The sequence below is a fragment of the Phyllostomus hastatus genome, unplaced genomic scaffold, assembly GCF_019186645.2.
Source record: "Phyllostomus hastatus isolate PE091 unplaced genomic scaffold, TTU_PhHast_1.1 phas_contig_113, whole genome shotgun sequence".
Classification (NCBI taxonomy): domain Eukaryota; kingdom Metazoa; phylum Chordata; class Mammalia; order Chiroptera; family Phyllostomidae; genus Phyllostomus; species Phyllostomus hastatus.
This window is the reverse complement of record NW_025333530.1, coordinates 15361163-15376232: the sequence shown is the minus strand read 5'-3', so window position 1 is coordinate 15376232 and position 15070 is coordinate 15361163. Positions and strand designations below refer to the sequence as shown.

Below are 15070 nucleotides of genomic sequence, written 5' to 3'. Positions count from 1 at the left end.
ATATTCCAAACTGTAGCTGCGTTTCCGGGAACTTAGTTGTATTTACCTTGGCTTCCGACTACAGTAGGTACAGGTTTTCTACGAGGAGCAAATGCTGCTCTACATTATCGTCCCTCCTGCCTTTTCCCCTTGCTTCCAGTAGCCGTCTCCCCTACTCCAGAGGTATCCCATAGTAAGCTCAGGTTACTGGCCCTTTAAACTTGACCTGCGGAGACCGAAGGAACTAAAACTGACGTGGAACTTAGAGTAAGTGGAGTCAGACACGTGGTCAAGAGTCGTTCATCTTGGAACCGGGCAAGAGTTTTTCCGCTTTAGTTTTTACATCCTTAATGTGATAGGAAAGTACCTGCTTTTGCCTTTAATTGCTTTTCCAGTATCCACGTGATGACTCAGTTCTCGAGTAAAAAACGTAGTTTGAGATAATTCTATCCCAACTCTGCTGCCCATATTAAAAATGGCCACCTCCGCCTTCAGCAAGGATAGTTGCTCTGTGAACACGACCCGGGCGGAAACAGTGGGCTTGTAAATACAATAGGGCGGAGCTTAAGTTGCTATATAGAGGCCTGCGGGAGTGGCGAAGGAGACTCTTCAGAATTGTTGGGTTTTGCTCAGGCAGGTGTGGGAACACCAGCCTGTGGAGAGCGTCCTCTCCTCACTGCTGGGGGCTCAGGACTTCTTCCCTGCTTGAGCATTAGCTGAGGAGGCAGCAGAGTGGACCCCCCTGGTCCGTCACTATGAGGGCCTTCCCGGAGTTGCCAACGCCGTTGCTGGTGAATTTGATCGGCTCGCTGCTAGGGTTCGTGGCCACAGTCACCCTCATCCCAGCCTTCCGTGGCCACTTCATCGCCGCCCGCCTCTGTGGCCAGGACCTCAACAAATCCGGCCAGAAGCAGATGTGAGCGGCGGCACACGGGTCCCGGGCAGAGGACAAGGGCTGTGGCCCGGGTGGGCAAGGCAGGTGCTGGGACTAGGGTGTTTGACCGCGTGCGGAGATGCAGCTCTAACCCAACAGACACTCCCACCCCCACCCCCATCGGGAGGTGAAGGACAGAACTGCAAAGGGATGGTTAGTGAGGGGAAAGGGCAAGCTCCGGGGTATACCAGGGACTCCAGCCAGGGGTGCGTGCTCCCCACCCCCAATTAGGTTACTGTGAAGCATGGAGGAGTGAGTGACCACGCCCCCTTTCCTCTTTCCCCTCCACACCTCCTTGCTGCTGGGACACAGCCCCGAGTCCCAGGGAGTGATCAGCGGTGCTGTTTTCCTTATCATTCTCTTCTGCTTCATCCCTTTCCCTTTCCTGAACTGCTTTGTGGAAGAGCAATGTAAAGCTTTCCCCCACCATGAAGTAAGTGGGTTAGTGGGAGCGGTTGTCTGGTTGGGGCTGGGAGCTACTTGAGAGTTGGGGTTATTTGGGTTTGGGAGGAAGGGGCTGAGGAACGAACAAAAAGAGGAATTCTTGAAAGCAATGGTGAAGTGGGAATCGGGTTGAGCTGTGACTTGCCCGAGCCTCCCCCAGTTTGTGGCCCTGATAGGTGCGCTCCTTGCCATCTGCTGCATGATTTTCCTGGGCTTCGCGGATGATGTCCTGAATCTGCAATGGCGCCATAAGCTGCTGCTGCCCACAGCTGCCTCACTACCTCTCCTCATGGTCTATTTCACCAACTTTGGCAACACGACCATTGTGGTACCCAAGCCCTTTCGACCGATTCTAGGCCTGCATTTGGACTTGGGTGAGTAGCCCCGCTACTACTGCCCCTATGTCCCCTACTTCAGAGCACCCTTATCCCGTAAGATCCTTCCTTCCTGGTGCTCCACATTCTCCAAGTGTCCCTGATTTGTCTGTGTTTTCTCAGATCCTTTCTGTTGGCCCTTCATCCTATCCTTTGTCCCCACTTTTTTTTTTTTCCAAAAGAATATCCTTAAATCCTCACTCTATACGTGGTACTACTTCTTTTCTTACTATCTTCACCCCCCAGGGATCCTGTACTATGTCTACATGGGGCTGTTGGCAGTGTTTTGTACCAATGCCATCAATATCCTAGCAGGAATTAATGGCCTAGAGGCTGGCCAGTCACTAGTCATTTCTGCTTCCATCATCATCTTCAACCTGGTAGAGCTGGAAGGTAAGTGGGATTGGGGGTAGGAATAGAGAAGTCTAAGTGTTAAGGGAGTTGCCTGATATCTAGTTTCGGAGAATTTGGAAAAAAAGCAATATGTTAATAATTATAGACAATAAGGAAAGGGATTTACTTTGCAAATAACAACTAGGATTTATTAAATGTAAGAAAAAGAGCAGCCCCGACCTTTATAGTTAGATCAACTCTAATAGGTAGCCCATGGTCTTTTCTTACTGAACATAAATAATTTCACAGAACCCCCAAATCACTCTGTCACCATGATAAAGACATAAACCAGACCCTTCTGTTACTAGGTCTGAGCATAAACAAAAACCACAAGAACACTCTGAATTCCACAAAATGACCAAGATCCCCCTCTTCTAGCTAACATGAGTGATTGCTTCTTACTTCTAACTCAGTTCCTCCTACTTAGATGAAAATTAAGACGCTCATAGAATCACTCCTGTTGACAGCACCCATATGAGGGCAGAACTGCCTCCTTTTATCCTCAGAATTGCTTTTTTTTTAAGATTTTATTTTATTTATTTTTTTAGAGAGGGAAGGGAGGGAGAAGAGAGAGAGAGAGAAACATTAATGTGCGATTGCTGGGGGTCATGGCCCACAACCCAAGCATGTACCCTGACTGGGAATCAAAGTTTTCCCTTTGCGACACTTTGGTTTGCAGCCTGCACTCAATCCACTGAGCTACACCAGCCAGGGCTTAGAATTGCTTTTTTAAAAAATACATTTTATTTGTTTATTTATTTTTAGAGAGAGGGCAAGGGTCTATTTCAATGTTTGAGAGAAACAACGATCAGTTGCCTCTCTCAAGCCCCCAACCCGGGACCTGGTCTGCAAACCAGGCTTGTGCCAAATGAGAACCAAATGAGCGACCTTTTGGTTTGCAGGACGAGGCACAATCCGTTGAGCCATACGAGTCAGGACCTCCTCAGAACTACTAAAACAAATTCTATAACAAATCCTCTTATACCCCCTTACCAAGGAATCCCACAGTTCCCATGATATGTGGTTTCCAAAAGTCTCCTGTGTCACAAGTCAGTAAATCCAGCTTTGATGACAGGTGTGTTTCGTGGGTCTTTAGCTAATAGACATCAATAAGTGTTAAAGCTAAGCACTTTTAAAGCATCTCATTTAAACTTTGTAATAGCTCTCTGTGGTAGGTGTTATTAACTATATTTTACAAATGAGGAAAAGGAGGCTTTAGAGAGGTTAAATGTGTCATGATAAGGTTAAACAGTTCAGAAGTAAGCTCATATTCATTCAAAGTGAGGTCTGAAAGGTTTAAACCAATTTAAGACAAATAACTAGTTTAGGAAGGATTATGAAAGAAGTGGAATGTTGAGAATTGCCTGGGTGACATAAAAGGGGTAGTGAGTTTTTTAATGTAACTTGGGAAGGGTGGACAATAATAGCTTGGGATATAACTTAGAGACAGAAACAGGGTATGTAGCGGAAGTGGCTGTCAATTGTTCCTTTCTTTTCCCCCTGCTTCCAAAGGTGATTGTCGAGATGATCATGTTTTTTCCCTCTACTTCATGATACCCTTTTTTTTCACCACCTTGGGATTGCTCTATCATAACTGGTAAGTAGGCATATGGATAGAGGGACAGTTTTTGAACATGTGGCAAGTATGGTCCCGATCATGACGCATTTCCTGATGGAGAGGCTAGGCCTATGCATACCTGTTGAGTGTTTTCTGGGTCTTCAATGTATAGTATTCTTAAGTTGCTTTTTTAAAAAGTTTAATCTTTATTATATTTTTATTTCCATTATTATTTAGTCCCCTTATACCCTCCTCCCCCCTTAAATTGCTTTCTACCCAGCAGTGGTTGGGGACAAATGCTGTGGTGCCCCAGGAATAGATGAATTCAGGGCCTTGGGTCCTGGTGAGTTTCTGGGAGAGCTGCATGGAGTCTCAGAGTCAGAACTAGGGTTAGGGCTAGCCCTGTGCCCAAGATGTGTGATATGACAGAAAAGATTGGTAATGCCTGTTGCCACTAGCTTGGATCTTCTCCCCGACACAGGTACCCATCACAGGTGTTTGTGGGAGATACCTTCTGTTACTTTGCTGGCATGACCTTTGCCGTGGTAGGCATCTTGGGACACTTCAGCAAGACCATGCTACTCTTCTTCATGCCCCAGGTGTTCAACTTTCTCTATTCACTGCCTCAGCTCCTGCACATCATCCCCTGTCCTCGCCACCGTGTGCCCAGGTAGCTGTTTTGGGGCTTGAAAGGGGCATCATAGCTTTTTCACTGTAATGCATAAAGCAAGGCTTACACATTTGCTGTGCAAAGTGAGTGGGCCCAAAGAAGAGCTGACTGTTTCCATGTGATTAACATTTTACAAATTACAGAGCACATTTACTTACATAATCTCATTTACTGTTCACAGCAGCTCTGATCACAGTAGTAAGCAGCAGAGCCAGAAATATATCTCAAGTTGTTTGACTCCACATTCAGTGCTCTTCCATTACATAACAACACTGAGGATAGTTCTTTAAGTAGTGGCCCAGTTACATAAAGCTCTCTTCCCCCTGCAGACTTAATACCAACACAGGCAAACTGGAGATGAGTTATTCCAAGTTCAAGACCAAGAGCCTTTCTTTCTTGGGCACCTTTATTCTAAAGGTAACAGGGGAAAAAGGAGGTAAGGCTTTATAGGTCACAATCCTGAAATCAGGGAATGGGGAACCTAGGCTGCATTAGATCCAAGGGGAGTTTGGAAGCATTATGTAGATCCTCATTCAAAAAGCATAGGTATTAGCTGAAGTTCTCTCCACCTCTGGCCCTTCCAGATAGCAGAGAGTCTCCAGCTGGTGACAGTGCGCCAGAGTGAGAATGAGGATGGTGCCTTCATTGAGTGTAACAACATGACCCTCATCAACTTGCTACTTAAAGTCTTTGGGCCCATGCATGAGAGAAACCTCACACTGCTCCTGCTGCTGCTACAGGTACAGATGGGAATGGCATTTACACCTTCTTGTCTCCCTTTCTCCATGGTTCTCACTCTAGTCCATTCTACCTTGCAGATCCTGGGCAGTGCTGTCACCTTCTCCATTCGGTACCAGCTTGTCCGACTCTTCTATGATGTCTGAGTCCCTGGTCATTGCTCTTATTTCACATTTCCAGGATTCCTGACTCAAACCAACCTCATTCTAGAACAAGATTGCTTCTCAGCCCAGGCCCCTCCCACACCTCATTCTTCTTAGCATTTCCTTTCCCCTGTGGTTATTGACATACTGGCCCTTTCTTGCCCTCCAGTGACTATTGATTGGATTTTGCCTGTAGTTTTCTTCAGCTTACCACTCTCCCTATCCATCACATCTTTGCAGCCCCCTAGGTTGGAAAACTGCATTGACTTTCAAGGAATATGTTGGGCCTGGGGATAGAACCCTGGCTGGTAAGAGGGACACAGGCTCGAAGACGACTTCACATTAGACTATAAATTAAGTATTCTAATTAGTAAAATCAGGTGGGGGGTTGGGGAGACAGGTGCTCCTAGTGATAACAATAAAGTATTGTCTTGTTCTTGTAGGTGTGTTTACTATATGACCATTTTAGGGTAGATTGGGAGGGTTTGGTGGAGGCACTTCCTCCACGAAGATGCCTATCTCTCTGCTCTGGCCAACCCCCCCGCTCAGTACACCAGGCCCCTTCTAGCAAGATGTGAGCAGAACCAACTGAAACCAGACAAGATGTTTAATAAATATTGAAATCCCGATACTTAAAGTGGCATGAAGGGCCGTAAGATTGGAGTTTTCTCTGATATGGGATCGAAACTTTCAGAGGCTCTCATTTCTTTCCTTTTTCAGTCTGCAGGATAGGAAGAGGGAGTGACAAGACCTAGTAGGGGAGGCAGAGGTGGTTGTAGTACTAAGCCTTTTCCTTTACAAATCCCAGGCCCCACACATTTCCCAAAGCTTCAGACTCCACCCTCTTTGTCTTCTGGTTTAGGCCGCAGGCTGTAGCGTTTAAATCTCGCGCGCTTCCCACGGATTGGCTGGATGAGGGATGGTTAGCTGTTAGGTAGCCGCTGCTCCTCGCCATTTTCCCCGGGCAAAAGGTTTTCAAATTTGGCCAATCAGCTGTCGCGCTCCCTCAGCTGCACTACGTCACCTAAGGATTAACCGCAACCAACCAGAGGCATCTTTAGAGACAAGAGCCAATCAGGAGGGTAGGGAGGTGTGCCCTGGGGGCTTATAAGGACAGCCCTTGGGCGTTCGCGGCAGCAGTTAGACTGCAGCGAGCGGCTGGGTGTTGACGTTGTCAAGGCTGTCAAGGCTCTCTTAACTCGCGCACTATGTCTGGTCGCGGCAAGACGGGAGGCAAGGCCCGTGCCAAAGCCAAGTCGCGCTCATCGCGCGCAGGCCTTCAATTCCCAGTAGGCCGTGTTCATCGGTTGCTGCGGAAGGGCCATTACGCCGAGAGAGTGGGGGCCGGTGCGCCTGTGTACCTGGCGGCGGTGCTCGAGTACCTCACCGCGGAGATCCTGGAGCTGGCGGGCAACGCGGCCCGCGACAACAAGAAGACACGCATCATCCCCCGTCACCTGCAGCTGGCCATCCGCAACGACGAGGAACTCAACAAGCTACTGGGCGGCGTGACAATCGCCCAAGGAGGCGTCCTGCCCAACATCCAGGCCGTGCTGCTGCCCAAGAAAACCAGTGCCACCGTAGGGCCGAAAGCGCCGGCGGGCGGCAAGAAGGCCACTCAGGCCTCTCAGGAGTACTGAGCGGCGCCTGCTCTGCCCCCGCGGGAGCCCGAGCCAACCTGTGCTACCACAAAGGCCCTTTTAAGGGCCACCACAGCCCTTATGGAAAGAGCTGAGCCACGGCGGCCCGCTGCAGTCCCCGCCACCCCCCCCCCCCAACACCTGCCACCAGCGGCTGGCTGCCCTTCCCCCTGCGCGTGTTCGCGGGTCCCGCTCTTGTTTTCCACCGAGGAGCAACCGTTGAACGCCGCTCGCCCTGGTTGTCTCCGGAGCTGTGACTCAGCCATCCTGCCTTTTGAGTGGCTGATGGGCTGCGGACCTTCTGGAAGGCCAGGCCTGCTGCTCTGACGTAGGCTCACGTAGGCTGAGGTGAGCGGCGGCAGACCGGGAAGGTGAGTCGCCGGCAAAGCCCCCTCAGATTCTTCAGCTCGGTGCTTAGGTCGCGACCTCAGACATGGCTGTTGACTTCCAGGCTTTGGTGGAGTACACTTTGATCCTTAAATTTGTTCAGGCGTTCCCTTTACCACCTCCATCTTAATTGTAGATCTGGGCGGTGCAGCCAAGACAGATACCGGAATGTGCCCGCCTTTCCCCAGAGGTGGGAGCCTCCCGTGAGGATGGGGGAGGTGGGCAGCGACCGTGTGGACTGCAGGGCTTGTGCGCGCACGCCTGCAGCTGACCTGCAGCGAGGCCTCCCCACTCCAGCCGCACTGCTCAGCACCTAGATGTATACCAGCACAATCCGGTGACCCCATCTGGACCCAGTCTCCGTGGGCTTCTGAACTGGAATTTAGCATCTAACCCATTCAAGAGTAGTACCTTAAGTATTGGGGAGTTTCAGATGGACTAATTTTATTAAAGGATTTTTTTAAAAAATGTGTTGTTTTTGTTTTGCCCCAAAATATTAAAGGATGACTTTTAGATTGTTCTTCTAAGGGTAAGTGTAGTGGGGGAACTATCAGATACAAGACTGGCTAACTGGGGAAAACAAACTATAGGATTTTTATTAGTAGAGTTGGTTACATTCTAAGACTTGGACTCTCTGTAAAGAGTTGAAGCCCCCAACTTACTGAGCAGGCAAGGCAGTTCCTGGTAGTTAAATCCCCTGGGGTAATCATTGCACAGACAGGTACTGAGGGCTGGGGTGAAGGCATTGGACGGTAGCAACCAGGCACCTGTGCCCCATAGACCAGTTAGTGGGCATCGTTAAGCTGCCGTGCAACGTCTAAAATGTTCTTGGCTCCTTTGTTCAGCAACAAGTTGGCCAGGCTGATGCCCAGGTTCTCAGCAGCCAGCTGGGCTACTCGTGGAATATTCTGGGCAGTGATGCTCACCAGCTGTGGGTCATCTTCAGGGCCATCTTCATACTGGGTCAGGGAAGAAAGTAAGATTTGGTGAGTACAAAAGGGGAGGTGAGGCAGACTTGTTTCTTACCCTTCCCCTCACCCTTGTCTTGGCACCTGGGCAGAGATATGGATGGTGGCCTGCATGGTCTCTTGCATGCTATCTGAGCCATCCAGACTCCAGACTCCTCCAGTCAGGTATAGCTGGGGGAAAAAAAAATAAGTTACCTCAGCATATTCTGGGAGGAAACTTTAAAAACCTGGGCTTTTCTTGCTGGCAACTCAGGATGAACAGGGTGAAGCTACCACAGTCCTCCTTTCCCTACCTACCCTTCCACCCATCTTCCCTGCTTACTTGTCCATCCTTTATAGCTGTATGCACTGCTACTGGTACGCTGCAGCCTCCTTCCTGCAGTGAGAAGTTCTCCCTGTGAGCTCCAAAAACCCTTAACTACCCTGTGACCAGAGTCCTCTGAGATCCATAGGTCTGTGAGGACATAACTGGGCTAGGTGCCCAGGCCTGGGTCTTCTTTGTATACAACATTCAAGAATGAGTTACCACTAAATATAGAGCATTAACTTGAGAAATCTTCCCACTACCCTTTCAACTCCCAACCCCTCCACAGGTGGAACACAGGCCCTACCAGATGCTTCAGGAAGGCCCGTTCAGCGATGCAACAAAGCAGAGTCTCAGGGTCGTGCAACATACCCACCAGATCCAAGATGTCCTGATCCTTGGCTCGGACTTCCACGCCCAGGGCCCCCTGATGGAAGAACAGGCTAAGGCATCAGGCCCAATTTTTTTCCAACCAATGAAGCTAAGGATGGGAACCAGCCCACTTCCAATTGTTCCCCAAGGCCTTTTGGTATAGTAGGTTCCCAAGACTTGCCCCTCCCTAGGAACATTCATGCTAGGGGAAGCAGATGTACAGAAGGTTCTGCTTCTTGGACTTATTAATACATGGCTTCCTTGGTCAAGCATACCTGACCCACAGCATACATGCATTCCTCAGGACGCAGAATCTGTGGATGCACAACAGGCAGAAGCAGTGAGATGGGGCTTCCCTATCATGTAAAAAGCGTGGAAAGGCAAAAGAGGGATTCTGGCCTTTGATCACCAATCTTCCCACCTGGGACTGTTCCAGCTTTGCAGTGTTAGAGATGGGGTGTTCAAGAAGAGTACTGTATTTTGCTGTGTATAATGTACACTTTTTGGTCCAAAATTTTGAGGGAAAAATAAGGATGTGCATTATACATGTGTATAACAATTGCATGCCACAGGATAAAATAATCCCATGTATAATGCACACAAAACATGGGTGCACATTATACACAGCAAAATATGGTATATAGGCAGACCCTGACTGGTGTTGCTAGGTTAAGTGTCACCCCACTTGAAATTGCCCATTGATTCATGGTCAGGGCACATGCCTGGGTTGCAGGCCTAGACCCTGGCTGGGGCACTTGTGAGAGGCAACCTATTGACATTTCTCTCACACATTGATGTTTCCCTCTCTCCCTCCCTTCCCCCTCTCTACAAATAAATCTTTTTTTAAAAAGAATATATATGCAGGAAAGGGGATAACGATTAACTGGGGAGGGAAAAGGGGCAGCTCCTACCTGCCCTATACGGTTCTGCCAGCCCATGCGCTGCAGGCCAGCTGTAGCCAAGATGATGGCACTGAACTCTTGCAGCTCATCCAGCTTCTGAAGCCGTGTGTTGAGGTTTCCTCGCTGTCGAGAGATGCTAAGGAGCACTGTTCCCTCTACCTGGAACATTCTCTTTCTAGTTGACTAACTTCTCATCTTTTTGCTTTTCAGCTTAATGGAAACAGGTAACACTTCATACTACATGCCAGATACTATTCTAAAGTACTATTTAATTATCACAGAAACTCTATGAGGTAGATTTTATTATTATCTACATTTTACAGATGAGGAAAATGACAGCTAAAACACTTGCCCAGGGTTTCAAAGATCTCTAAGAACCCTTCCTTGCCCTCGAAGTCTGTGTGTACATGTTCCAGTTAGAAGGTTCCCCACTTTACATATTGGAGCACTTAGCACATACTATTTTATTTTAGTTTTATAAAACATACTACATTGTTATAAAAAATCAAAACTATATAGAACATAAAAATAGAAGTACCTCCATCCTTCTCTTCACCAACTCCCAAAGTATCACTCTGTATTGTCAATGCCTGTTTGTCTCCCAAACCAAAACATAAACTCTGTATGAGTAGGGACAATGCTGATCTTTGTCAGCATTATCCTCAGTGCCAAGCTGAGAAAATATGAAAAGATTATGAGTGGATGATGGATGGGAAGACAGACAGCCCACTGCCCCTATGGTCTACTTCCTCTGGAAGCCCCTTTCATTTTCAGGATTCTCAGGACCACTCTGGACCTCGTCTTCCACCCAGGCTGCTAGCTGCTGTCCCCTCCCTTCCCTTAAAGGATACAATACTCTTGAACTCCAGATGTGGAAACTTTCTCTGCAGCTGAGCTGCCCTCCGAAGGGAGCTGGTTCCTACCACACTGCTCAGAAAGAAGATTTAAAATGAGATTTAACCCTAGTCAGATACTTTTCCTTTCCTCCTCCTTCCAACCCTCCATCTTCCATGCACTTCCCTACCCAGGCCTCACTCACCTCTTTTCTGGCAAGGTTTCTAGCGTCTTCCCAACAAATTTTGGGTGAAAAACAACAGCATCATGGGGGTTCTCTCGTCTAAGAGTGGAAGAAAGGTTGTAGAATGAGAAATCTCAGTTAAGGTCTCTTCCAATTTCTCTTGATAGCCAACTAACTGGCATTTTCGGAGTTTTTCCGCCATGCTTAATACTCTTCAGAGCAAGGGAGACAAAACCCTAGAGGCAGAGGGCCAAGTCCCAAAGGGAAAAGCCAAGGTTAACATTCTGCCTATCCCCCCACCCCCAGCCCAGGCCCAGACTCAGAGAACACTTACTTGCAGATGGCTCCAATGGTGAAGCCCGGAGGAAGCACAGTGGGCAGGTCCTTAAGGGAGTGAACCACCAGGTCCACTCTAAAAGATGGGATAGGGAGGCAAGGAGAAGGTCTCTAGGCAGCAAGCCTCCACCTCTTCTCATCTACCTACCCCTGCCTCTATTTTAGTGACAAAACTAAAAGCAGTTCTAGAAGCAGGCCTCTCTCAGACCTCAGGACCCTGAGATCTGCTCCCTTTCTCCCCACTCTCTTACTTTCCCCCAATCAATCTTTCACTCCAAGGAAACAGATGGCTCAGAACCAGGACATTCTTTTTCTGACTCATGAAAAACACATATGACTCCCCCTCTAGCCTACCCAAGGGTTTAAGCCCAGCAGCCTAGCTGATACACAGGTCTGATGTACACTCGGGTCCTAGTAAGAGGCTGGGAGGGCCCACATTCTCCTGTCGAACTTACTCTTTCTTCTCTAATGCATGTTCCAGCTCCTTGGTAAACAGGCTCTTCTCTCCAATCTGCCATGCAAGAAAGAGCATCAGAATAAATCTCTTGGGGGAAAGAAAAAGGAGAAGGACTAGGATTGGGGGAGGGGGGTGGAATGTTACCTTAGAGAGTGCAGTATCAAGAATCCTGTCACCTGTGGTGGACATAGCAACTGAGGAGAAAGTCAATCACTCGATCAGAATTTATTGAGCCTCTGCTAAACCCAGCACTGTGCTAAGATTCAAAGTGGACACAAAGGCACATAAGCCCCAGTCCCTATCCTTTGGGAATGTACTATCTAGCAGGAATAGCAGACACCCTAAAAAAAAAACACCCAAAGCAGAATACGTTAAATGCCAGGCTAGCCCAGGTAGAAGAGGAAAGGGCCCTCCAAACTGGGAATAGCCAAGAATTCTTGGAGGCAACGGGACCAGGCTTTGGCCCTAAGCAAAGCCAGAAACACTGATCTCCCCTCCAGAGGGGTTAAGAACTTCCCATTAGCTTTGATTCCTGTATGGAAAACTCACTGATTTCAAACTGCAGGCCTGGGTTTAAGGCTTTCAGCGTTGCCACCACACTGTCCGTCTGTATGCGAGCCAGCTGGAGACAAAAATTTGGATTAGTCCTGTCTTTCCCCGGACACTGCTCTGAGCTCAGACACTCAGGGTTAGGGCAATCCTGAAGGGACTAGAATTCAGAGAGGGGTTTGAATGCCCACCTAAGAAGGAGAGGGGTCTGGTCTGGGACTCCTCTGTACCCCAACAACTTTCCCAGCCTAGAGACTATCTCTCAACAAATGCAACCTGCCATTCTGCATAAAATTCAACATACAGCCACCCCATTTCCTTCATTCCCGAGCTGCTGGGAACTAACCCTCAGGGGCCCCCCAACTTATAATACCGTGAGCACAGACTCTTCCAACAAACTTTCTCCACCTAGTACCTGCACTCACCTGGCTCTTGCGGGTACCCACACGAATCACTCTCATGTTTGGGCTATTTTCCTCCTGCCCAAAAAAAAAAAAAAAATTCCTTGGGTCACAATCCCCTCTATTCCTTGTGTTTCTTAAGACCTTGTCCAAGAACCAGAATCACTGGCTTGGAAGAAAAGAACCTCAGCCCCTGGCCTATGGCAACCTGAGTCTTGGAGGGAAATATCCCAAAACTGGTCCCTTTACTTTCCTCAATACCTTCTGCCCTCCTCACAGACTCAGAGAAGCAGAGACCAGAGGAAAATGATAGTAGGATCTTCTACTGCTGCAATAAACAGGACACTGAGCTCTTAAGCCCATCCTAGCAAAGGCAGTGGGAGTGCTGTACATAGCCAGGTGGGTAAAAAGATAAGGACTATCAGCCTTGCCACAAGCAGGGCAGGGCCTGTAGCAGGCAGGGGCAGCTGGGGCCACACAGGGGAACTTACACTGAGACACTGAGGACAAGTTCAGCATCCACAAAAGAGCAGGCTTCATGCCTGCTCTTAAGGAAGCTTCATGCCACCTAGGTCCAAGAGCTACCACACTATAAATCCCCTAGTCTTGCAGAATTGATACCTAAAGGACTGGGGACAACAGATCTGATATATAGTCCTGCTCGGCCTCTTGGTTGGATGACCTGGAGCACATCATCCCATGAGTACTTACTAGTTCATCTATAAAATGAAGTTTGGACCCAAATATCATCTGCTTTTGATGTTCTATAAGACTAAGAAGCATTCACCTAGAGTGGTGCCTCTGGTTTAACTAACAAGGAAATACTGGGACATCAAAAATCAAGCCAAGAACTCAAAAAACTCTGCCTCTTCCCAGGACAAAGGCGTTCAGTGCTAGGCAAGTAGAACTGGGTTCTTCAGTCTGAGGTCCTATTTCATTCTAGATCTGACAGTAGCCACTATACAAACTTTCAACTTCCCCTGTTCTGGCATCTTCATCCCATGGAGCTCTTTTGCAGGCAGGCATCTGAAGAGAAGGTGACAGCTGGTTTCTCCTGTACTCTAGTCTATTCCATTACTATCACTCCTGGGGGGTGATAAAAAAAATAAACCCAGGGGGGCCCTGAGCAAATTAGGCAAGGCTCGGAAAGCTAAATATGGCCACTAAAATTCTGGGCCTCAGGAAGACCACAGATGGCTTCTAGAAACTGCTGGGTTCAAACAACCCTTTCATTTAGTTGCTTCTGCACAGCATATTCAAGTCAAATTGTTCCATTAAAAAATTATTTAGCCCATATATACTAGAGCTATCACTTTTAATCTTCATAACCACCTATCAGGTAGACAGGGCAGGTATCTTTGGGACCGTGTTACAGAAGCACAAGCTGGCTCTGAGGGGTGAAGTGACTTGTCCAAACTCACACCACTAGTAATGGGCAGAGAACTGGAGCTGGAATCCAGATGATTCTTCTAGTCCAGTGCTCAGGATGTCTGCAATGTCAAAGAATCCCTCTCCTCACAGGCAGGCTGGACAGGGAGAGATAAGCAGCTGCTCAATCTCTTTATCTTAGGATGGCAGTGGCCTCCACCGGCTCTGTAGTTTGCATCTGCACCAAGCCAGAGCTCCCGCGGAGCAGGCCAAGAATAGGAAGATCCGAGGGTTTTCCCCACTCTTACGGTAGTAACCCAGTGGTGTTTCACCTGGAGATTTCGAGAGCAGGATGGGCCTGGGTGACTGCTAAAATGGAAAAGGGGCAGACGATGCACTTCCAAGATGTTTGTGTGCAGTTTAGAGACTTGGAGGTATGCTCTCCTCTCTGGATGCTAAGTGGAATATTGACCCAAGATGGCGAAATCCCATCTCAGCCCTGTCTCGTGTGAAAGGATCTCGGGAAATAGCACCTTGTCTTCTGCAGATGAACTTTCCTGGGCTGGGTCACTAAACCTAGAGTCTTGGATACCAGCCCTGGAGGAATCCCATCCAGATCCCCGCAAGAATGGGGGTTCCGTTCAAGATAATCCTTCCCTTTTTAACCCCATCCGCACAGCTCCTGGATTTCTTCTACAAATACTTCTAAAGGGGAATTCAACTACTGGCCCTTTAAAAGGTATTCGGAAGGGGAGAAAGACAGATAAGAATTATGACCAATAGACGACAGAGGGTGGCACCCCGGGGCCAATCATTGCACCACTAGCCCGGAAAAACCGAAGTTCTGAGTCACCAGTTCAGGACTCACCGCCCTGGCGGCCGCGTTGCCGTTACCGGACATGGCTGTGTTCGGGGAAGTAGGGGCCTGCCGCAAGGCTTCTGACTCCGGGAAACCAGAAGTACCAGCTGGTGGACACAGGGACCTCAAAGGGCGTGAGCTCCTCCGGCACCCTGCCGGCTCTGGGTCCAGCTCTATGTCACTTCCGGTGTCTGACCTCAGAGGGGCGGTAACTCTCTCCGGGCGGGAATTAAAGACAGTTGCAATAGACCCAACCTTTCATTTCCTGCCCCCTAC

General features: G+C 48.5%; 3 protein-coding genes across 7 annotated transcripts; 2 read left to right on the top strand and 1 right to left on the bottom strand.

Annotated features, from left to right (window-relative positions):
- The first annotated feature begins 542 nt into the window (after window positions 1-542).
- DPAGT1 (dolichyl-phosphate N-acetylglucosaminephosphotransferase 1) lies at window positions 543-5675 on the top strand. 2 transcript variants are annotated; one of them, XR_006785627.1, is made up of 9 exons: window positions 543-895; window positions 1226-1346; window positions 1518-1731; window positions 1978-2124; window positions 3637-3721; window positions 4164-4352; window positions 4682-4788; window positions 4937-5092; window positions 5171-5675. XR_006785627.1 is itself a non-coding variant. In XM_045838702.1 (9 exons), the coding sequence occupies exons 1-9, from the start codon at window positions 735-737 to the stop codon at window positions 5234-5236; spliced, it is 1227 nt and encodes a 408-aa protein (XP_045694658.1). In that variant the 5' UTR covers window positions 543-734; the 3' UTR covers window positions 5237-5675. The 2 variants fall into 2 exon arrangements, 1 of the variants encoding a protein (XP_045694658.1); XM_045838702.1 differs by having other exon boundaries at window positions 4682-4769.
- Window positions 5676-6358: 683 nt separating this feature from the next.
- Window positions 6359-6948, top strand: LOC123818840 (histone H2AX). Its single transcript, XM_045839162.1, has one exon. It carries the CDS (start codon window positions 6442-6444, stop codon window positions 6871-6873), a length of 432 nt encoding a protein of 143 aa, XP_045695118.1. The 5' UTR covers window positions 6359-6441; the 3' UTR covers window positions 6874-6948.
- An 883-nt stretch (window positions 6949-7831) lies between these two features.
- Window positions 7832-14984, bottom strand: HMBS (hydroxymethylbilane synthase). Of its 4 annotated transcripts, XM_045839132.1 has the most exons (15): window positions 14804-14984; window positions 13989-14093; window positions 12592-12645; window positions 12167-12239; window positions 11762-11811; window positions 11616-11671; window positions 11159-11236; window positions 10846-10923; window positions 10658-10733; window positions 9816-9929; window positions 9180-9218; window positions 8840-8959; window positions 8551-8604; window positions 8313-8399; window positions 7832-8219 (listed from the first exon to the last, which is right to left on the bottom strand). In XM_045839132.1, the coding sequence occupies exons 3-15, from the start codon at window positions 12625-12627 to the stop codon at window positions 8046-8048; spliced, it is 1035 nt and encodes a 344-aa protein (XP_045695088.1). In that variant the 5' UTR covers window positions 12628-12645; window positions 13989-14093; window positions 14804-14984; the 3' UTR covers window positions 7832-8045. The 4 variants fall into 4 exon arrangements, with proteins under 4 accessions (XP_045695088.1, XP_045695079.1, XP_045695107.1 ...); XM_045839123.1 differs by lacking the exon at window positions 13989-14093; XM_045839151.1 differs by lacking the exons at window positions 8551-8604; window positions 13989-14093.
- Window positions 14985-15070: the final 86 nt, after the last annotated feature.